The following is a 24,015-nucleotide window of genomic DNA, read 5'->3' on the forward strand; positions in this document are numbered from 1 at the left end:
AAGAAAAAAAGGGTCACAAAGGAAGCAGATAGCCATAATCAAGCAAACGCAAACATGACAACTTCAAAACATGTAAACTTCTACCGTAGAAACACACATTGTGCCCCCTTCTACTTCCCCCGGTGAAAACAATGAGGTCGAGGTAATCCGAAACTGGCCTACTCCTAAGAATGTTCATGATGTCCGCTCTTTTCTCGGATTGGCAAACTTGAGACCACTTTATTTAATACATTGTTAGCCACTCCATATCACTTGCGACAACAAAACACTGGAGACACAGAAAGGACAAAAATACCAAGAATCTAAATATTCACTACCTTCCCCCCTTCAAAATGGCACTAAATTTTCTAAATGTTCGGTTGGCCATAATATAATATAATTTAGGGTGATGAGGACTGGCTAAACATGCAAAATCTTGCATAATTGAGATTAAACAGTTACCGCGTTTGATTTATTGTCAAAAATGCCCTTCTCTGAGTATGTAAACAAACAGTCTCTTACTGAGTAATCCAAAGAAAGCCTGCAAGAATGAAAATGCTTCTCCTTCACCCAAAAACAGGTGGCTTCGCTTGAACCTTGGCTCAACGTGAGACACATATATGGCTGGTTTATGAACTTATTGAGGCGGCTAAGCTGAACTCTATGCCATCATTAATAACATTGAAACATCCAAAAGTAATTCTCTGGCATGCACCTCGACATGCAAGAGCACTAGACCATCCTTGCTCCAAGTAAAATGACTCATAACAATTATTTCCCCCTGGATCTTTTTCAGTCCTATAAGCAGCCTGCATCACATATTCCATGCTCAAAAGGACAGCTGGACTTTGCAACTGTTGATAAAACGTGTTCCCTCAGTTTATGACATCCAACACGACCCTTCGTGACTTCACAGGTGCCCATTTGTACCGCTTGTAGTAACCTGCTTGGAGCAGAGCTAGAGAAAGGACCAACAAGACCTTGAAGCCCATCTGGATAGACAAGATACCAGAAACAGCAAAGAAAATATTAACACTTGCCCGAGCAACAACTATCAGTTGTCTTGCCTCCCAAAAATCAATGCATTATGAGACATCAAGCGCTCCCTTAAAAAGGCATTCAGTATTATATCCAAAGCTTTCCCCATTACATGTTTCCAGAACCAGTGATCAATTTGAGCACACTTTTTGGAAAGGAGATTTTCAATTTAGATCATACATAAAAGTATCACCCTTTTAGAGCTAAAAACAGAGACGAGTTTAGACCCTCTGAATCTGACCCCATTCAATTACTGGACAAATAATCAGTGAGTGTGAAACTTATATTAGAATCTCAATGACAATTCAATTTATTTATTTTTTACTAGCACCATGACATGGTGTTCATTGATGGGTGTGGAAAAAACAGTCATAAATACAGATAAAGGACTAATATAATATGAACTCAGGTGACAATCAAGATGAAGAGAATACCAGTTTGCGCTCTTCCATCTCAGGCTCCGCTGCCCATGAGAGAAAGGACACAACATCTTTGCCCATCTGCCAAAAGAGACAAGAGTACACATGTGAGCTAATTCTACTAGGAATAATTAATAAATCAGTTATTTGGACAAGACTATTAGCCCGCATAAGCTATAACAAGTACGTTATGTGTGCAAACCTAGTGAGGACATAGACAGGTCAGACACATTGGCAAGGAGCCCCTGCCGTAGGGATGGTCAACGAGATATTTATATCTCTAAATTTATGGAGGGTGCCAAAAAAACCAACAAGCACACACACACACACAGTCTGTTCGGTCTGAAAAAATTATGGCTGGATGGAATTTGAATTTGAAGCTTATTAAAGATCCGAAAAAGCCTCCAATCAATGACAAATACTATCAGCAACCCATCAACTCTCTTATACATCTAACTATCACAAGGCCGGATATTCGTTATGCGGTAAGTTCACTAGCACGTTTCATGGCAAATCCCACATCTCATGGCAAAGCTTAAACACATTGGAATGCAACCAAGAGTTTTGAGGTACATCAAAGGTACACGATAGTTTGGAATAGAACATAGACCTCTAAGTCGTCTAAGATTGCGAGGATAATGTGATAGTGGCCATGCAGGAGACTATGAGACTAGGAATCCACAAGGATATACATTTTTCCTTGGTTATGGTGATATATCATGGTTGCCAAACAAACAACCACCTGTCTTCAAATATAGAACACTCACAACGGGTGCATGTGAGGCTATATGGTTAGAAGACTATTGTCACAACCGAACTGCTTCACAAAGCTAACAACAATATACTGTGATAACCAATCAACGCAAGCAATAGCTAAAATCACCGTAAGACAAAGCACATCGATGTCAAGGAGCACTTCATCAGATAAAGAGTTTTACTTGGTGACATCACATTCCAACATTGTGATAACAGAGAGAATGTGTAGATATCTTCACCAACCCGCTTGGCAAAGAGCTTTTCAAGAAACACTGACAAGCTAGAGGTGTGATGGAATGTAATGTTCAAAGTTCTTCATTCCTGAGATCATCATCTTGAGTGAAAGTCTACTTTATTATGTTGATCTTGAGGGAAAGTCTTCAGGATTCACCTCAACATCATGTTGTTATTGTGCATAGCACTAAGACAACATAGTGCTAAAAAAGATGCTAGGATTTAAAAACCCTAAACCTAAAGCTTTTCAAACTGATATAGTGTACAGTTAGTCATTTGTGGTGTGCTCTCTAGCTGTGCCCTCTCTAATCATCTCCACTCTTCTTTCTCTCTCTTCACAATTGTTCATGCTCTATGGTTTATGCTAGATTTACACATGTCACCACATTGCCAAGTATCTTCGATATGTTAGACCTTCAGACAACATAGACATACATGCCTACAACTTGTGTTATGAATGAACTTTTGGATCTTTAATACAACTTGTTTGTCAATTTCTCTAAGAACTGCAGAGTAATACTAACAGTTCCTAGAGAAGTGCATTGCTCAGCAGAGACATAACAAGATAAAAAGCATGAGTGAGAAAATACCTGCGACTCGGTTGCAGGGATACCATCTTCATACTCAACAGCACCATCGATAAGCATCTTTGGCATTGCAATAGCTCCACCAGGAAAATAAGGATTGTAATGTAGTCCCTCCCTAACCTGCCAAAGCAAGCTTTCTTGAATTATTTGCATTACAATTTAGTGCCGTTTAGGTGCAACTAATTGTCTCTTGTTCTCACCAGCATTCAAGAACACCTTATTTATGAGGCCACCCATTCAATGATCTTCGTGACATGCCAATGTGTGTTTCTTCATTAAGACAAGAAGAATCTATTTTCATGCATTGGCAAACCACATAGATCATTGAATGTGTGACCTCATAAAGAAGGTATTCCTGGATGGTGGTTAAAACTAGAGTATTCTTGAATGCTGGTGAAAACAAGAAGGTATTCTTGAACGCTAGTGAAAACAAGAGACAGTCACTTGAACCTAAAAAAACACTAAATGTGCTAGGTCTAAAAGAGTGACACTTTGAGATAACTTTGGTTATGCTTTGACAATATTTTTCGACAGGAGAACCCCTCTAACAAAACATACCGAAACCCCTGCAGGCGGATCACGATATCCTGTGAGCAAAGAGAAAACATAATTCTGGCCATCATGACGCGCCTGCAGCACCAAAATACATAATCAGAACAAGAAAAATAATCAATATAATAAGCCTCAAGCAACTGTTGCTACAACAACTGAATTTGGTGAAATCAAATATAAGAAAATGGCATAAAGCTTCCAAGCAGGCAGAAAGTCACAAGTACTCCCAAATTACACTGAGAGTATTGGACTGCCTTGTAATTTAACCCCTACCTTGGTTATCAAACTCAAATCTGGGGGATAGGCTCCTCCATTTGCAAATCGGGCAGCTTGCTCATTTGGATAGGGATTGGGGAAATGATCACTAGGCTTGCCTGGCCTAGTGTACATCTCTCCTTCATCATTGGGACCATCCACTACTTCAGCCTCAGCCGCAATTGCCTTCACCTCATCTTCCGTATATGCAACACCAATCAGGTCGCGATACGCTACCAATGACATGCTATGACAAGCAGCACAGACCTGCTGATAAACTTGATGTCCTCGCCGGATTCTATTCTTCAACACACCAAACAAGAAATTAGAATTTTGAGAGTCTAAAAGTGGAACATGTGCACAAAGAATAAGAAATGGAATCACTCCCAGCAAAGCCTCAGCTATAACACAACACAAAATGCAGGACATGATAGCTTGAAGGCATACGATGCATGATCATAGGAGCTCAGGATGCCCGAATGAGGCCAGGGGTAACTTGGGGCTGGCAAGCCATGTTCAGCTTCATCCGCATAAGCTACACCAGCAAGCCCTAACAAACCAGTCACACCAGCTCCTAAGAGAGCCAGAGCTCTCAAAGACTTAGCTCTTGTGCTTTCTCCAGCATCCTCATGCCTATTGAGCATCAAAGCGGAAGTCACTGTAGTCTGCAAGATGGGACAACCCCAAAAAGAAGAAAAAGAATTTGTTATGTAGAAAACCACTTTACAGCTACAGTATGTAGTTACATTTACCAGAAAATAAACTGGACATCAAGAACGTAAGGATATCCTTTACATGCAGACACAATTTAAGCCTAACTTGCATACCTATGACAAATCTATTTCAGATCTAAAAGTGCTGTGGCCAGTAATGTTTATGGTCACGATTGATACTTGAAATTTTGTTTTAACAGAAATGAACACAATGACAAATTTAGTAAACATCCAAGCTGCAAATATGCATTCAACTCCTTGCTCAGATTGCATGCCACATAGATCAACCCACTTCCTATCCTGAAGTGACTACAACAAAGAACGTGCAAAGAACCCCAGCGCAGAAAACCTAGTTGTAGGCATTACATGAAAACTTTTACAGGTGAAAAAATTATCTATTACTGAAATAGAGTGGAAAGAGAGCTGAAAGTCTTTCACAAATAAGCCAGTAACAACAATTAGAATGCAACAGTTTGAACTAGATCATTCGGCTGTGATGCTTCAGAGTAGTTGATAAAAATATACAACTTCTTCCAAAATAAATTCTTATGTCCGAGGATGCTACCAAATCAGATGAACACCTCTTGCGCATTACAACTTACTAATAGCTATTGTGACTTTTCACATATGTAGGCTACAAGAGATCAATGGCTCATTGCCAGAAGATGGACATGGATGAAACATCCCTCTAAGAAATCCTAGATTTACTATATTTAGAAATGTGCTAAGGAACAGAAAGGGACTGAAATAGCAGAGAACAAGGAATAATTGTATTGCTTGAGTGCCTGTAGTGTATCTGTAGTGTATCATCCATACAATTGGGCCTCTCTTATATAGAGAGTGAAGAGTCACACATGAAAAGGTGTGTACTCCAAAGTGTATGTGCATGAAGAGATGTGTACCCCTTGTGAAGGGTGTGACCCTTGATGAGAGGGTACATTACTATAGGAGTGTCTCTTCAATAGAATGTCTCTTGTGAAGGGTTGTGCCTCATAGGAAGTGTCCCGTCGAAAGGGCATACCCTTCCACAAGCATCCATTCATCAAACCATCCATAAGTCTAGATATAGAGAAAGGAATACGTCACAGATCGTGACATCCCCTCCCACTCAAAATAAGACCCTGGTGGAGATAATGAACTGATGTAGAAAATATCACGGTAAATTCAGAAAATACTGCTGTAAAATGTCAGGGTACTGCTGTAAGTCTTCATCAGATTGCCAAGTAGCGTCGGAGTCGTCCAGATCTCGCCAAAGAACAAGGAATTCCGTGATAAGTCGAAGTCGAGTCTCTCGCTGTCGATGGTCCAAAATACGCTCAGGAATAAGGAGAACATAATCGTCTTCGATTTCTGGGACATAATCACCTGCAGGAGGAACTGCTTCATCGCCGTGAATGTACGTCTTTAGCCAAGAAATATGAAATGTCGAATGGATTTTACCCCATGATGGTGGTAATTCCACTTTGTAACTTAAAGGTGAATTTTTCTTGACGATCCGGAAAGGTCCATAGTATCTTGGTCGCAACTTACGAAACACAGACTTAACCGTCTTATAGCAATGTGGGGCTACAAATAATAGCACCATGTCACCAGTGTTAAATTCCACGTGACGTCGATGTTTGTTGGCACACCGTTGATACCGCTCTTGCGCTTTTCGCATATGATCCCTGACTTGGAGTAGAATGTCTTGCATTTCTTGAACCAGTTGATCGGCTAGGGCCACTCGATGTTGAAGTACAAAATTCGTTGGTACAATCGGAGTGTGTCCATAAGCTGCTTAGAATGGAGTCATGCTGATGGCACTATGGAAAGAGTTATTATAAGCAAACTCAAGGAGTGGTAGATACTCTTCCCAAGCTGCTAGGCGTGATTGAATATAATGTCGAAGCATTTCTTTCAGAACTTGGTTGACTCTTTCAGTCTGGCCATCTGATTCTGGGTGATAGGCTGAACTGAACAGTAGAGTTGTACCCAAAGATTCGAACAGTGAAATCCAAAAGTGACTGGTAAACTTAGGATCTCTGTCGGATATGATATTCTTGGGTAATCCATGGTGTCGAAAGATGTGTTGTATGAAGAGTTTCGCGATGTCCGGAGCCTGTGCATTGCATTTGCAAGCAACAAAGTGTGTCATTTTGGACAATCGATCAACAATTACCATAATCTGAGTGTTACCTCTGGAGGATCGTGGTAGTGTTGTAATGAAATCCATGGAAATACTTTCCCACCTTTCAGTTGGTACTGGAAGAGGCTGAAGAAGTCCTGCTGGAAGTCGTCGGCTTGCTTTCATTTGTTGACAAGATAAGCAAGATGTAACCATTTTGATGACGTCGCTTTTCATCTGAGGCCAGTAGTATGTTGCACTGAGTAACCTATAAGTCTTGTTGATAATTGGATGGGCAGCATAAGGAACTACATGATGCTCTTTTAACAAAAGACGTCGAACATCCTTGTCATGTGGTACACAGACGCGATCTTGATAATACAGAAGGTCGTCCGTATAAGAATAGGATGAGAAAATCTTCTATTCGGAAGTCGAAGGTTGATCTTTTGAAAGAACTTGTACTGCTGTGCCGAAGTCTTTATCATTGAAATACTTCCCTTTGAATGAATTCAGAACATCCACAGATAATGTAGAGATTACCATAGCTGATGCTAGAGTTAACCTGCTGAGAGCATCTGCAACTACATTGCGTACTCTTGTAATGTACTCAATGGTCATGTGAAAGTTGGCCAGAAACTCAACCCAGCGTGCTTGTCGAGCATTCATGACTGGCTGAGTAAAGATATACTTTAAAGAGTGATGGTCTGTCTTGACCACCGAGTCGGCTCCCATGAGATAATGTTTCCAAGAGCGATAAGCATGTACAACGGCAAGAAACTCCTTATCATAAACCGGATATCGCGTTTGGATATCGGAATGTTTATGGCTGTCAAAAGCAATAACTCTGTCTTCTTGCATCAAGACTGCTTCTGTAGTGATGTCGGAAGCGTCGGTCATGACCTCAAATGGAAGGTTTGGGTCAGCAATAGCCATAACTGGTGTGGTAGTGAGTGCTTGCTTGAGTTGTTAGAAACTATACTCTGTTTCGGAAAGCCATTGAAAAATTGCTGTGCTTTTCAATAATTCGGACATAGGAGCTGCGATTTCGGAAAACTTTAGGATCCACAGAAATGCCTTGAGCTGAAATAACATGTCCCAAATATTCGAGTTGGGTCGTGAAGAACTCACTCTTCTCAATGTTGATGTAGAGAGAATTTGCGCGGAGAACTTCAAAAACTTGGTGAAGATGTTGTTTGTGCTCATGTAGGGATCTACTGAAAACGAGGATGTCATCGAGGTAAACGATGACGAACTTATCGAGGAAAGGCTTGAAGATGTTGTTCATTAGTGTCATGAATGTGGCCGGGGCATTGTTTAACCCAAAAGGCATGACCAAACATTCATAGTGTCCATACTTTGTTCGAAAAGCTGTCTTGTACTCATCGCCTTCTCGTATGCGAATTTGATGATAACCTGAACGAAGATCAACCTTTGAGAATTGTGTTGCGTGTAGAAGTTGATCGAAGAGATCATCGATGCGAGGCAATGGATACTTGTTTTTTATAGTGAGCTTGTTGAGGGCTCGGTAGTCGATGCAGAGGCGCATTGACTTATTCTTTTTTTCCACGAGTAGTACAGGAGATCCGAAAGGACTACGACTGGGCCGAATGGACCTTTGTCGAGTAGTTCGGTGACCTGTCTTTGGATTTCTTCATTTTGAGTGTAAGAAACCCGATAAGGAGGTTTCGACGGTGGAGTACTGCCGAAAATAAGTTCGATTGGGTGATCCACTGGTCGTCGAGGTGGTAACTGCTTTGGCAATTCCTATGGAAAAATATCCAGGTAGGACTGCAAAAAAGGTTGGTTGAGGTATTCATGAGGATCCTTTGTTGGTGTCTCCTCTACTGCCGTAACCAACAGAAGTGAAGTGTTTACTTGACATTTACGAACCCACTTCTTTACTTGTAGGACAGAGGCAACTGGGGTTGAAGGAGAGTCCCTAGAACCAATTAGCTCAATAAGTTTTCCCTGGTGGACAAACTGGATAGTATGGCTGCCAAAACTGATTGATGGATCATAGTCGTAGAGCCACTGTTGTCCGAGTATGACATCGTACCGAGAAAGAGGCATGATGTCGAGATTCAACTTGTCCGTATAATGTTGGATGCGAAAAGACAAGTTTTTTATCCTAGTGTTGCACAAGAAGGTAGTTCCATTTCCGAGTTCAATCTGATAGTCCATGAGACTAGGACTGGTGGTCAACCTAAGTTTGTCGACCATAGAACTAGCTAGGAAGTTATGAGAGCAGCCGCTGTCGATGAGGATAGTGACCATTGTTCCACGAATCGATCCTTGAACACAAAGTACTTGAGTGGCCAGGGAAGGTTCGGGGTTGCTAGCAAGGCTCAGGTGGATGGTATTTGCCATTCGAACAGCTTTGCCTTTCTTGTCTTGTGCCGGGGTAGCATCTTCTATTTGGGAAGTGCTAGGTTCCATATTGAAATTTTGCTTTGGTCGCTTGGGATAATCGAACCATCTATGGTCGCCTATACAGATGGTACAAAGTCCTTTTGTGCTAGAGTTGTTCTTCTTGTCAGTGGCCGCACCTTTATGTTGGGGATGACGGTGATGACTTTGTGAAGAAGAAGAGGCACGATCCTTGGAGGAGTGCTTCTGTTGGAATCCAGCATATGATTTATGAGACTTGTGGGGATCTTGACACTGTCGCTGACCTTGATTACCCGAGTTTTTTCTAAACCTGGGGTTATCTTGAGGGCGAGCACCTTTGGCCATAGTAGAGTTCTGTGTTCTATTAGCACTCTGCGTCCCTTGGTTTTGGGACAGCCCAAGCACATGAAAAGACACGATTTTTATCATGTCCATTCACATCAACTCGTGATGTGTGGGAGATGGAGAGGCCATTGATGACTTTAGGCGAGGTTGGCGCTAAAAATTTTTACGCTCATTCTCTCCATCTCTTCCATGCACAATGTGCACAGATATCCTTCTAGCGGAAAGAGATGTATCATATAGGAGCTAGAAGGTGGGGGGCATTTCTTACAGTGGTATCAGAGCAAATTTCGCTCCTGCCTGTAGGAAATGCCCCCCACCTTCTAGCGCCTATCTGATACATCTCTTTCCGCTAGAAGGATATCCGTGCACATTGTGCATGCCAACCCTGCCTAAAGTCATCAATGGCCTCTCCATCTCCCACACATCACGAGTTGATGTGAAAGGACACGACAAAAATCGTGTCTTTTCATGTGCTTGCGATGTCTCAAAACCAAGGGACGCACCTTTTCCACCATTGGACACACCTTTTGATGAAGAGTTTTGACTCCTCACCCAAGGGACACAACCCATCGTGGAAAAAAAAACACCCCTCTTCATGTGGGAACACCCCTTTTAAAAACAAGGACACACCCCTTCATGAAAAGGTGCACCTATTCCAAGGGTCACACCCATTTGAATAGGCACACCTTTTGGAACCAAGCACCTTATAAAAAGGGGACCTAGAGGGGTTAAAAAGGAAAACCCAGCACCATACCTTAGGTCTAACCCTAGACTACCCAAGGGTTAAATAAACCCACCCTTTGATTTTTTGGGCAACCACCCACCATAGGCAGCCACAAACGAAAAACAAAAGGGACGCTTCATTTTCAACGCCCGTACAAATTTCGTCAAGGAGGCTTGCCTCCCTACGCAGCCCCTGCCCTCGCCGTTTTGCTGCCCTGCCCCCTCGCCATATGCAGCCCCTGCCCCTTGCCGGTTTGCTGCCCTGCCCTCGCCAGTTTTCGGCCCTGGTTCCCTGCCAGCCTGCAGCGCTAGATCAGCGCCAGTCCCTGCCATTGCTGCCGAAATCAGCCTTGGAAACCAGCAGCCTGGTTTCGCCGGCCTCTATCGTGATCCAGCCTACAACCTTGGAAGCCCTTTATCGCGATACAGCATTGGATACCAGCAGCCTGTTTCGCCATTGACAGCCTGCCCTCCCCCCCCTTTGTTTCGCCACCTTACCTACCAGATCAGCAGCGGTACAGCCCCTTTTTTAACGCGATTCAGACTGCCTGTTAAATGCGCCCTGTTCCTGCTTTCCAATCCGGACCAGCCAAGCCCAGATCTGCTCCTCGCCACCCACTGCAACATGGACCTCCGGACAGAAATCTGCAGGCCTTTTCTACGCAACAAATTGGCAGATTAAATCAATGCCAAGTGGATTCTTTCCATTCTACTTCTAAGGATTCTCTTGTCATTATCAAATTACAGCAAATGAAAGACGCTCCCTTAAAGCATGGAAACCCCTGGTAATTCACCCGGCATTTCAAGGACACCTCAGGCATCATCTACCACACAATATCGTGTTCAGATTGCACAACCAGCCCATTTCGGAGCTTTGGCATTGTGGGTCTTTTGTGTCACGTGCCCTCCTAGTGATTTGGACCACATCTTATACCTTCTGCGTGAGGCACCTCAGTTACATTACTTCCTTAGCACAATCCAGGTTGTGTTCCACAAGACACGAAGATACCCAGAACCCGATATTCCTCACGAGTTTGCTGTCCATCTTTGGAGAGAATTTTACCCCTTAGCTTTAGCATCTCCAAGGTACTCTCCACCTCCTTCAGCTCCCAGATATCCTCCTATATAGGTTGTACCTTCCCCAAGACAGTATTTACACTCTGAAGGCACTCCTCCTGGATATCCTCCACTTCCGACAGCAGCTCCTCATCCCTTCTCAGATCCGGACTCTGACACCTACTCCTGTACTCTCACGATCAGTAACACCCATTTCGGCATCACCAGTGTTACCTCAGACAGGACCTCCTTTACCAGATTTCCACGGCTAGTTCCATCCTGCTTCTCCTGCCTACCTTGACATTTTACAGCAGTATTTTCAGAATTTACCGTGATATTTTCTACATCAGTTCATTATCTCCACCAGGGTCTTATTTTGAGTGGGAGGGGATGTCACGATATATGACGTATTCCTTTCTCTATATCTAGACTTATGGATGGTTTGATGAATAGACACTTCTGGAAGGGTATACCCTTTCGACGGGACACTTCCTATGAGGCACAACCCTTCACAAGAGACATTCTATTGAAGAGACACTTCTATTGTAATGTACCCTCTCATCGAGGGTCACACCCTTCACAAGGGGTACACACCTCTTCATGCACATACAAGGCTAGACATAGCACTTAGTAAAGGGACCACATTGAAAGAGAAGTAAATCTTCATGGATGAAGACCTCACTAAAGTGCATCTGGAACATAAAAAGGAATGCAGCACATAATATAGCTGGAAAAAGACATAGCACTTAGTAAAGGGACCACATTGAAAGAGAAGTAAATCTTCATGGATGAAGACCTCACTAAAGTGCATCTGGAACATAAAAAGGAATGCAGCTTCAACCACTATAAGAAAGGGTGAGGCCCCTTCAATGCAAGAACGTCCAAGTGGCAGGACCCATGTTGTTACTTCACCTATCAAGACGGCCAACTTCCTTCTCTCCCGTTTGTATCCACTACGATAGGGATTACTGACCTCCACATAGAAAAAGCTTGGGCGGTAGAGGATGCATTAAAAAGATGAGCCTTAATCGTAATGTTCCACACACGCAAGGCTAGACATAGCACTTATTAAAGGGACCACATTGAAAGAGAAGTAAATCTTCATGGATGAAGACCTCACTAAAGTGCATCTGGAACATAAAAAGGAATGCAGCACATGATATAGCTGGAAAAAGAGGCATTGAGCTACAGCAGGGCTAACATGTGACTGAAACAGAAGCATGCAGTCTATAAGACCAGGAAGGCAACCCATGCAGTAAGGAACTATGACAAGCTATATATTATACACAAAGAAATTGAGGGCCATACGTCAGAGGATAGGGGCCCCTTATTCGCCCATCGAAATGCAAGAAGGAAAATGCCTTTGTGAAAGGCTTTAGAGGAGCTGCATGCCCTTCAGAAGTCAAGACGGGATAGCTATCACAGTAGTTAAGAAGGATGAAGGTGCAAACACGACACAGGACTTGTATATTGCAATATGCTACTTTCCCCTTGCTTAGTCAAAAAGTTTGTCATGGCTTCTCCTTACATATCTCTATTGCACCTTGCTGCGAACCATTCCCGCTGTCATTCTTAGTCATGGAATCTGTGCATGTCCCAGCTCACAATATATATATATATAGAGGACTTCAGAAGTGGGTCTGGAGGGCAAACAATCCAAGTCACTGCAGCAGCGAGATAGAGGCATCATCAGCTCCAACCCCACCTTATAAAACCCCAAGCCATGAGTATTGAAGGAAAAGCTCCCAATTTATGAGCAATCTGAATCAGAAGCCAATAAGTGACTCAGCTCATCTAGTTAGTAGTAATCTGAGTCACATGCACAGAAACAAGGGCTAGCTTGTCTGGCAGAACATGACCAGATAATGGACCCAGAGGACGCGGCGTGTCATACCCAGCCACATGTTCATCACTTGGTCCATCTGGAAGAGTAACAGAGTCCATTAATCTACCTCAGAAGCAGCCAAAATTCAAACCCTGAAATGGGTGGAGTGAGGTATCCATTGCCCCAGTCTTGCCACTTTTTCCAGCATGAGAGAGATCACTGCAACCTGAAAGGCGTATGGGTAATCCTTTGGAACTTCCATGTAGTTCTAGGGACCCATGCCCCAAACCTGAGGCAGCAGCTCCTAGCCTGGACAGGTTTGGGACCCACTCTCTGCAAACAAGCTGAAGAGGCTGCCAAGAAATGCCTCATGGTATTGCTATAAAAGTACAATGGAATATGTGAACAAAATAGAGAGCAGATCTGCAAACTGAGAAAAGCAAAGAAATGGAAATGTGCAGCAAATATAAGGGGAAAACTCTGCTGAATAGCTTTAAAAATCTCGACAGAAGTACAACTCCAGGGCAGAACTAAGCCACTAGAGGATGAAGTGGAATTGCACCTCACAACTCACAAGAGTAGGCAGGAAACTGCACCTACAACTCACCAAGGACTGGCTGGAGACTGCGCCAAACAACTGCCCAAAAATCCCAAAACAACTGTACAACCAGGCCCCAAAATGATCCTATTTATTAGGGGCAGGGGCCTGCTGGCCTGGCCAACTGACCAGACGAGATCTGGTCGGCTGACACAACCTGGTATGGTCATGTACCCGACCTGGTCAAGTTGGCTGACCCAACCCTGGTCAGAGTCCCAAACCAGCCCCAAACAGACCTCTCAAACCAGCCTCAAACTACACCCTAAATGTGGCCTCTAGTCCTGGCATTGTGACCTGGCTAAAACCCCATCTAACCTGCAGAAATACACTGAGAAAGGATACAAACACTACTACTCTCTCTGGGCGGGTGCACCCACATAGACACCCTCTCTCCCTAGCTGGCAGACGAGAGATCTCAAATGACTAACTCTAACACTCCCTCTCAGCTCCTAGATGTCGAATCAAACCTAGGGAGCTGGAAGGTTCACCGAGAAGCTGTTGAGGAGGGTTCCTTGTTTTCATTAGTGGCTTCCGAGACATCAACGCATTATTCACGTGTAGGGCTCCTCCTCTGGGGAATCTCGCTGCGATCTACGTTGTCCCTCCTCTGCGAGCCATTTGGGGGGGAAATCCATCACTCTAGAATCTCGAAGTGTCTCTATCAACCACTTGGGAACATGACAAGAACATGTCTCGCTGCGATCTACGTGGTCCTTCCTCTGTGAGCCGTTACTTTCTCTGGCTCAGGGACACGAACAATAGCTCGGTCCTCATAATCACTAGGCTCTCCAAGAACCTGTGGCTCCTCAACCGTGGAAACCGGAATCAGCTCCTCAAAGATGGCGTCCTTGCAGACCACAATCTCTCTCCTCACATGGTTATATAACCTGCAACCTGTTGATAGAGAGTTGTCTCAAACAATGACTAGCTTTTGGGATTTGGGGTCCATCTTCCCCCTTTGCTTCTTAGGACTATGAATATAGGCCATGCAGCCAAACATGCTGAGGTAAGACACATCTGGCTTCTTACCAAAGTATGCTTCAAAAGGGATTACCTCTAGGACAACAATAGCTAGAGAACGGTTAAGGATGTGGATTATTGTCGCCATTGCCTCTCCCCAAAGAGTACAGGGAAGGTCGCGATGCTCCAACATTGTCCTTGCCATCTCTACTACGGTCTTGTCCGTCCTTTCAAACACTCCATTCTTGAATGGAGTTCCTGTATTTCCAAGCTCCCTCCTGATGCCTTTTTCTGCACAAAATCGTTCAAAAGCATGAGCACAAAATTCACCTCCTTTGTCAGCCCGACAGCTTTCACGGGCAATCTGGATTTCTGCTCTAACATTCTCAGAACACCATTCTCAGAACCTTGAAAACATTAGATTCTTTTATGCCAGGGAATACACCCAAATAAATCTGCTAAAGTCATCAACGAGCAACATATAGTAGAGAGCTCCTCCTAGAGTCTCAATGGCTTCCTATGGTCTGGATCTACATAGGTCCACAGGGATCCACGCAAACCATCTCTAGAGGTTTTGAAGCCCGCGTGTCAACCAGCTTCGAAAAGGCCTACTTGTGCTGCTTCCCTCGAGTGCGGGAATAGCTTCCTTGCTTGCTGCCCACATCGGGCAACCCATCCACCATGTTGTCCCACTGCAGCACATCCACATTTAGGTGACAGCACCTAAATGCCATAAGTCACCCAAAGGGGTACCTGTAATGGAAGAGACAGTCGAGAACTTGTAGAGGCCATTAATCACCGTGCCATCCTATACGATCTGGAGATCGCTTTGTCTTGTATGGCCACAGAATCTTCCTCGAACTCCACATGTGTGCCAAGTTTACACACCTCGTGAATTGATAACAAATGAAATCCGAGCGATGTTACATACAATACCTGGGAAGAATGCCTCCCCCCGCTGCCATCAGGGATGTTCTCCAGCTTTTCTTCACCATAACTGGAATTTTGGAATTGTCATCGATGTCAACATGGCCTGACTTCCACCAAAGGTCTTAGAACTTCACATAGGATGGTGTCATGTGCCTAGAAGCACCACTATCAAGTATTCATTCTCATGTCTCACTAATCTTGAGAGCAGCCCCCTCTCCTCCTAAAGAAGATGGAGCATATGTATCCACAATGTCCAAATGAACAAACATTGGAGTAGTTGCAGCTGTTAGCTGAGGAACAGATACCCTTGCCTTAGACTACTTTGGGAGCACTTCCTTCAATAGTAACCCTTCTGTCCATAGTGGTTGCACGTGCATATTCCGCCTTCAAGGCCTCTCTGCATCACACTGATCCTCTAAAGGTGGGGATGAAGAAGACTTCCACTTACTTTTTCCTGTATTGGTCCACCCTTTATCTGCAGGGCAACCAAAGCCTCCACAATTGCGATTCTCGAGGGTTCTGGAAACGCTCCTCCCGATGAAGAACCATGGGCACAATCTCCTCCCATGTCAGAGTGTTCAGCCTCCCACTGGTGATGAGAAAGAAGTCAAATGTTGAATATTCCGATAATAGATGGGGCAACAGCGTGATGGCCACGTCCTCTCGAGAAATCTCCTTGCCTAATCTAGACTCTTAGCAAGATTCACTTCATCGGGGAGACCCAATTGTAGAGGGACACCCGATGCTCCCAAATCTCTTTTGCCATTGTTATGTGCTTGACATGGTTGATTACCTGAGTAGTACAATTTAGAAAATAAATGAGTGAACACGAACATTTACCACCATCCCATAAGTGGGCCAATGTCTCCCATCCCTTTAGCTCCACAATGTCAAGGTCCTCTGCATCCAAATTTGGCCACTCCACTCCAACCAATATTAAATCAGCCAAGTCATAAGACTTAGGACTGACTCCACCACAACTTTCCAAATTCTGTAGCTGTTGCCATCCAACTGCCTGTCAACAGACAAATGTGGGCAGAATCGGGATCTTTAACTAGCTTCTCAGCCATCTCCATCAGATACGCCATCTCAAGGGGGGGAAGATAGAGCTTGCTTTTGTGAAAGGGAGGGTGGGTGGGAACGAGAGAGATGCTGCTACAGTGTTGCCTCCTTCAACGGATCTTCAACTCCCTTGCTGTCCACACCTGAAACACACCACCTCAAAACACTCATCTTTTTCCCGTACTGTCCACGCCTTCAGAACACCATCGTCGAGGGTTCACCTTTTCCCATGCTCTCCACGCCTTCAGAAATCAGCAGCCACTTTGGCTGCCCCTCATGCTCTCCTCGATCAAACTTTTGAAACCAGCCTTCGGATAAACTAAAGGTGGTGAAAAAATATTAACCAGCAAGTACCATTATTTCAGCCAATTAGAAAATAATTTCAGTAACAGAAAGAGAACACAAAACCCACAACAAGGAGCTAGATTGCTCCTGCTCAGATACTAGACACCCGATTGGCCCCAAACCTTGGCGCCCCTTTCGGTATTTCTTTATTTCTTTATTCAGTAGGCAAAACTACAGCAAGGCTAAATGCCCTTGCACCTGTCCAAACACAACCCAACTGAACCTCAACACTGGCCGGCACAAGCAACTTGCTACTTAGCCAATTCCTGGCTCAAAAAGGCATCCAAATCTAGTGCATAATCCATGGCAACGGTTCCAAAAATCCCATCAACACCTACAAGGCAGAATCGCCCTCTTCCTGGCTGTCCAAGCATGAATCCCTCAGACACGAGGTTTGCACACAGCCCGGAGCTGTTACTAGCAGTCTGTCACAGCCACACAGCTCCCACAAGCTGTCACTAGTGCCAAACCTTTGCTGCCCTCCTGGGATGGAAATGCAGGAGTAAGCTGAAGACCTAGTCTGGTCAATTGGCCCGACCCTAGTCAAGCTCCCAAGCCAGCCCCAAATCAGCCTATAACTGACATCAAAACAGGCCTCAAACTGAGCTCTAGCTGTAGCGTGTAGCCCTCGCATTGCGCCATCGTTAAATCTCATCTAACCTATAGAAATACCGTGAGAAAGGACACAAACACTACTCTCTCTAGGTGGGCACGCCGACATAGAAGACCTCTCTCCCTAACTGCCAGGCAAGAGATGTCCAGCTATAATAATTGCTACATTACCCTCTAGACTTCATCTCAATCAAATAGCCCACCGCACGACACAATCAAATCCTTGTCAATAAAAGGACACTATTTAGGATATTGTAGCAAATATATGTCTAGATGAGTCCAGGAACATGCCCAAATTCATCCTCTAAAAGCACAACATAGTGCAGTTTCAATCTCATGATAATCACTCATAAGATTGAAAACCATAAACTCCATCACGCATAGCAGGGACTAGCTACTCTGATATCCCCATTCATTTCACCAGCACCCAATAGTGGGTGTAGAACATGGTATAAACATATGCTCTCCAACATACAAATCCACACACCCACACATACTTAAGCATCCATTTATACAAAGTCTTCGTATTGAGTTTCTGTCAGCACTCCGGCAGTGAAGGGCAGCCTCAGCCATGACGAAGGCTAGCACTAAAGGAAGCCTTTCCAAGTCTTCTACTTGATGATGGCACAATGTGTTGGAAGGAGGTAGTAATAAGGAATAGTATGTACTCCTATACCAAGGGTGGTTGGCCTCAATAAGCTCATTGCAGAATTTGATGTGTCCCCATGGCAAGATGCAACTCCTAGGGGGGTACCTACAAAGAATCTTAGGCATGGGTGTCCAATAGGTCTACACTCCCTTTGGCTAGCATTTTAGTATTAAGTGTTCACTTCATCGAGAGGGTGTGTCTAAATGGTGGCATACACGCGGGGTCATTATTTGGAGCTATAGGCTTGACAATAAATAATATCCCCATAATGTTATATCTAGGATAGCCCAAGAGATGCATAACCTAGATCACTTGATCATATGAGACCCCTTGCAACTATGTGTCAAGACAGGGAGGACTCCAATCCAAGAGGAAAGTCCCTATCTATTGAGGGCACTTTCTCTAACGCAGTCTAAAAGAGCACAACACTTGTTCAAGATCCCTCAAGAAAACTCTTATCAAATACTTTGTGCATAGCTCTTGGGCAACTTAGGGCCTTTTCACACCAAGTTTGCACTGAAACTAGACAATACTTTAAGCCACGTGGGGGGATTGAATACCCAAGAAGGCGAAAACGTACCAATTATGTTAGTTTGTGTTAGGTCACATCGAAATTGCATTTCATATATTGAGCTTCTTATACTATGTCACAAGAGGACAACACCATAGTTTCTTCTAAAATGCCCATGCTTACTTGCTTCATATATAATCCAAACCAACAAGGTTTGATTGTCTTGGTACAACTATACTTCACCATTGTCAATTCACATTCCATACCACAATAAAGAGAGCAAACCAATCAAGTTGACAACTCCAAGCCACATGGCACATATTTGATATCCACCTCCATCGACGAGGAGAGCTAGCACAATGAACCTAACCTTGAGCAACTTCCTTGGTAGGGTAGAGCAATGAGCAGTAGACCATTCAAGAGGCATCTCATACAACATCAATCAGTTGATTTGAGTCTCCATCTTTCACCCGCATTTTTGAACTTGATTTGAGATAACCTAGTACTTTCATATATATTCTCATCGTCAAAAAAACTCATTAACTATGTGTAATCTCTCGTGATGTGTGAGGTGATCAAGAGCATAAAACCATTCAATAGCGTCTTTCTTTGATACAACCCCATGAGTAACCTTAGCGCTTGGTCATAGCACTCAACGCCATCAAATGTGGAGGGCCTCATCTAGCCCAGTCCAATCACTAGCTTTCAACACCTTGTCAAATACCACGAGAGGATCATGACCTTCAGACTAGCTCACCCCAACAACACAACTTGTGAACCCAATGACAAATGGGTTAGATCAATTCCGAAAGACTCACGGGTGCAAGAATCTTTAGTACAAGGTACTATACATGGATTGCTCTAGCATGACATATCCCCTTGCTCTAAATCAATGTTCAGCCTTGCACTGGGCTGTGCCGATTTATTGAAGCTGAGACGTTAAAACATCCAACGAGGACATTCTCGCAACATCCTTTCTTTTAAGATGCATAAAGCTGTTGAAAAGTTCACCTCCCCATCTATAAGCCCCCATATGAGGAGGACATGGGAGAGGGAGACCTAGGGCATGTGCCCAAAGAAAAAGTGAGGGAATGAAACCGGCCTCTAATCACTCAGAGGACAGTGAAACTAACCTTTAATCACTTCAGCACTTATTTACAGCTCACAAAGCATATATCACAACCATTAACCATTGCATGATCACCAGTTGGCATTTACTCATTTGAGAACAAACAAAACCATTCAAAAAGGGATAGAGGCTAGAATGCCCCTGCTCAAAAAACATAGACTAGTGCACCCAATTGGCCCCAAACACCATGGCACTCCTTTCGGTATTTCTTTATATTTCACAGTGAAATGATTACAAGTTGCATCTGGAAGACCCAATTGGCCCCAAACACCATGGCACCCCTTTCGGTATTTCTTTATATTTCACAGTGAAATGATTACAAGTTGCATCTGGGAGACCTTCCCTGCAACTAAGCACGCAACCCCAATTCACTGAGCCTTCGCAAGGCTTTCAAGCATAGAACACCATCACATAAGTGCACTTAACCCATAGGCTCAATCCAAAGGCATTCTCTTTTCCGAGTGCAATTCCATTGGCTGTCCAAATACAATCACACTGCACCCCAGCTGCACTCTCTTTGAGTGGTTTTCAGATGGCATTCACAAAGCTTTTCAAAGCTCCAAAATAAAATCAGCAAAGTACCCAACCAAAGAATGACTCATGTAGCACTGCCTAAGTACCTGTGAACCAAGAAAGAGACGGCACACAAGGCCAACCAATAGCTTATGGCAAAAAGAAATTGCAACAGTAAAATCACAACTCACCAAGCCCTGAAAACTCGAACCAAGTCCTCAATCGCCAAGAGGACATAGTAGCCAATGCCCAATTGCATTCTCAACCATAGAGGAGTGCAAAGGCTTCATATGAAGAAAGAGCATTTGCAAGAGCCGACCAGCAAGAATTCCACTGAAAAATGTGAAAAGAAGCACTTCTGTCGCCAAAAAGTGGGAGTTCTTGGGCTCAAAAGAAGCATGCTTCAAAGAGAAATGCATTGAGAAGGTTTTGGAGAAGTTTCATCGCCGAAAAGTTCTCCAAAACTGAGAAAAACCAGTCAACCAACACGTGGGACCACTCAAAATTCAACAAAAAGCTGTAGCTTTGCAAAAGGAGAGGCTCAAGAGGCTGTAGAAGCAAAAAGGTCCAGAAAAAACCACTTTTACAAATTTGACTAGCAAAAGAAGTGCTCAACTCTGCCCGTTCTAAACGCACGGAGGGAAAAGCATATCACTGCGAAGGGGAGGCAGAGGGGAAGCCATCGAGGAATCCAAACGGGTGAGGAAATATGAAGCTGAAAGACGCTGAAAAACCAGTCCAAAATCTCAACAAAGGGAGAAGATGAGAGAGAAAACCACACATGTGAAGTTTAGAAGGCCCAGGAAGGTCCAGGAATGGCAAAGGAGCATGTAGAAGGCACTAGAGCCACCTGGAACTCTAGGGGGGGGCATTGAAGGTACATGGCCCTCTAGGGGGCCCATTAAAAATGCCACGTCATCATTTTCCAACAACCACTCTTTTAATTTCTTGGAATGCCTTTGGGCCTAGGATTAATTACGCTTACGTGCTAGGCACCATGCCGCGTTTAATTACACATTATTAAGCCCACGCTTGGACTTTTAAAACCAAAGTTGTCACAGTCTTGTAGTACATTAAAGTACTTAGAATTTCACACCCTCGTGACAGGGAGGGAGCTGCCACATGGGCAGCACCTCACAGGGAAAGGACAGCCAAAAGGGGCTGCCACATGGGCAGCACATGAGCTGCCATGTGGGCAGCACAACAGCATGGCAGAGGCGCTTCAAGGCCTATGTGTATGGGCTGGAACAGGCCCCTACCAGAGGCGCATAGGAGACGGGACAGAGGCTGCGTGTGGCGCAGCAAAGGCGCACACATGTGGGCAGGTGCCGGAAAGGGGTGCAGCAGAGGAGGGGCAGTCCAGCATGTCAGGTCAGCCACATGGAGGCCTTGTGGAGCAGCAAAGGAGGCTGCTATTAGGCAGGGACCTGCCTTTATATAGGGCTGGGCCCTTGCCTTGATTGGAGGGCCAAGGCCCTAGAAGAGGGAGCCTAAAGCCCCGGTTTGAGAGGCCTTATAGGGCTGGACCAGCCACAGACTGGTCGGCCAGTCTGGTGGGCCAGAATGGGCAGGCTGGTCGGTTTTCACCAGCCCCCTGGGGGCCTATAAAAGGAGGGCCTCCAGGCCCTCATCATTCATTCTCTGGAGCAGCAGATTTACAGCAGCAAGGGCTTCCTTGGGCGTCCCACGAGGTGAAGGAGACCTAAAGAGGGCTGCAGACTGAGCTAGTAAGTGCTGCCTACCTAGGCTGATCTACAGGCAGCAAGGTAAAGAGAACCATTCTGGACAGAAAGTCTACAGACGCTCAAGGTGGAGCATGCGGGCTCGAGTCTAGAGATAGCCGGCAGATAGGAGGAGTACCCTGTGGTAAGATCAGAGGACCACACCATTGGGACTCTGGATCTATCTCTTTTGTATTGTGTCCATAGCTTTGGACGAAAATATATTATTTTGGTCACACCACATTGTATGAGCTCCTGGGCAATTCTATCAGCCTTCCGCTGCTCTGTTGGTCGATTTCTTAACAAAAGCACCATGAGAAACTAAAAAGTTCAGATGGAGGCCCCTCTCCAAACAACAAAAGACAACTATTCCACAATGACCGATATTGTGACTAAGGATAAGCCACATGACCGGTCACAGACCAGAAAAGTGATATTTAACCAAGTTACAAGACTTGCCACCAATCAGAAGGAATTGAATCTGTAAGTCGGCCAGATTGGCAGCAAAAAAATTATTCCACCCTGTAACATTAAGCCGTTTGAAAAACGGCCCAACATCATAAGAACGTTTAATTGAAAGAAGTAGGGAACAGCCCTGCAACAGTGTGAGGAAGGGAAAGTTGTGTTGGCATTTCTGGACGCGTTCCTATGAAACGGGCCACAGAGGGTGCAATTACAAGGAAGGGTTGCCATGGCAGTTAATCGAGAGCTCGGAAAGTTCGTTTTTCCAAATCATGCGACCATAAGGGCGAGTGTCACAGCTTAGGATGGTGTAAAGGGCCTTTTTTTGTGTAAAGAGCATCTAGTATCTGGTAACTGAGTCTTAAAAACAGAAAAAGGAAATACAAAAATTTGTTGAGTTCCTACTTAAAATCGGTAAAAGCGAGCGACCATATTCTACCTATATGAAAATGTCGAGTCTCACATTCGAGTTAAATAAAATGTTCATTTTTACTTTTCATCTTTTCATAAAAATATGCACATTCCCATTCGTATGGAACGTAATTTTGGCAATACATACTAAATCGACAGACTAAGACCCGAATTCCGCTTTCTCATCGTTTGAAAACAGTTATTTTGACAGAATCACCAATGAGGCTAACCGATCACGCTTCATCCCCTTCCTGAAGAGAAATCCCTAACGTCTCTCGATCAGGAGGTCACAAAGGCGATCGGCGAGCGGGAGAGAGGAAGGAGAAGCGCAGAGAAGGCGGCGAGAAATGCAGAGGAGCAGCATGAGACGAGGACGAAATGCGTGACATAGGGAACGAGAACGAGATCCTTGAGAGATGGGAAATCAATCACCTGGAGGGAGGACGGTTTGGGGTGCAAGGGACGCAGCAAGCGAGACAAAGCCCGTCCCGTGAACGAGCCCGCCTCTCGGACGCCCATGGTAGGGAAGCGAAATGCCTGGTGCAGGGAAAACAAAGAAGGGAAGAAGGGCAACAGATTGAGCAGATCAGAAAAAAGTGAAGGGCGCAAAGAAAACGGGGCCCAAAAAGGGCTTACCTTGCAAAAAAGAAGAGGGTTGTGGACGATGTAGCACTCCCCAAAACCACTTGAAAATGCTATATTATTATGTTTATGCTTTGCTATCCTTTGCTCCCTCCACATCCTCTAAGCAACCCACCCTCCGAGCCCATCGTAGGAAATCAAAGAACACAAGGGCAACAGATTCAGCACATCATGAAAAATTAAAGGGAGCAAAAAGGGGGTGCAAAAGAGGTTACCCGCAAAAGGACAGGGTTGTAGACGATGTAGCACTCCCCAAAACCACTTGAAATGCTATACTATTTTATGCTATGCTAACGCCAATTTTGGTCTCTCTTGGAAGAGAAGGGCAAGAGATTGAGCAAATCAGGAATTGTAAAAAGGGGCAGGGGGGCACACGAACGGGGTTACCTGCAAAAAGGAGAGGGTTGTGGACGATGTAGCACTCTAGAAAACCACTTGATTTAGCCTCACAATGCTATGTTATGCTATGCTATCCTATGCTTCCTAAAATCGTCTA

The 24,015-nt window shown here is 44.4% G+C and overlaps 1 protein-coding gene across 2 annotated transcripts; it reads right to left on the reverse strand.

Annotated features, from left to right (window-relative positions):
• Positions 1–283: 283 nt before the first annotated feature.
• LOC147884032 (cytochrome c1-2, heme protein, mitochondrial-like) lies at positions 284–23,652 on the reverse strand. Of its 2 annotated transcripts, none has more exons than XM_087398473.1 (8): positions 23,514–23,652; positions 23,310–23,414; positions 4,268–4,485; positions 3,839–4,118; positions 3,572–3,643; positions 3,017–3,133; positions 1,452–1,517; positions 284–971 (listed from the first exon to the last, which is right to left on the reverse strand). In XM_087398473.1, the coding sequence occupies exons 1-8, from the start codon at positions 23,616–23,618 to the stop codon at positions 855–857; spliced, it is 1,080 nt and encodes a 359-aa protein (XP_087254599.1). In that variant the 5' UTR covers positions 23,619–23,652; the 3' UTR covers positions 284–854. The 2 variants fall into 2 exon arrangements, with proteins under 2 accessions (XP_087254599.1, XP_087254598.1); XM_087398472.1 differs by having other exon boundaries at positions 23,310–23,417; positions 23,514–23,633.
• Between the last annotated feature and the right edge of the window lie 363 nt (positions 23,653–24,015).

Source organism: Dipteris shenzhenensis, chromosome 27 (assembly GCF_047967505.1).
Source record: "Dipteris shenzhenensis isolate YYH24624 ecotype China chromosome 27, Dip_SZ_1.0, whole genome shotgun sequence".
NCBI classification, from domain to species: domain Eukaryota; kingdom Viridiplantae; phylum Streptophyta; class Polypodiopsida; order Gleicheniales; family Dipteridaceae; genus Dipteris; species Dipteris shenzhenensis.

Coding starts and splice junctions, on each gene's coding strand:
- LOC147884032 (XM_087398472.1), bottom strand. CDS start 23,618: ATGTGGAGGGAGCAAAGGATAGCAAAGCATAAACATAATAATATAGCA. Junction 4,486..23,309: donor CCAAACCGTCCTCCCTCCAG/GTGATTGATTTC, acceptor CCCATCTTGCAG/ACTACAGTGACTTCCGCTTT. Junction 972..1,451: donor AGATGGAAGAGCGCAAACTG/GTATTCTCTTCA, acceptor TTGTCTATCCAG/ATGGGCTTCAAGGTCTTGTT.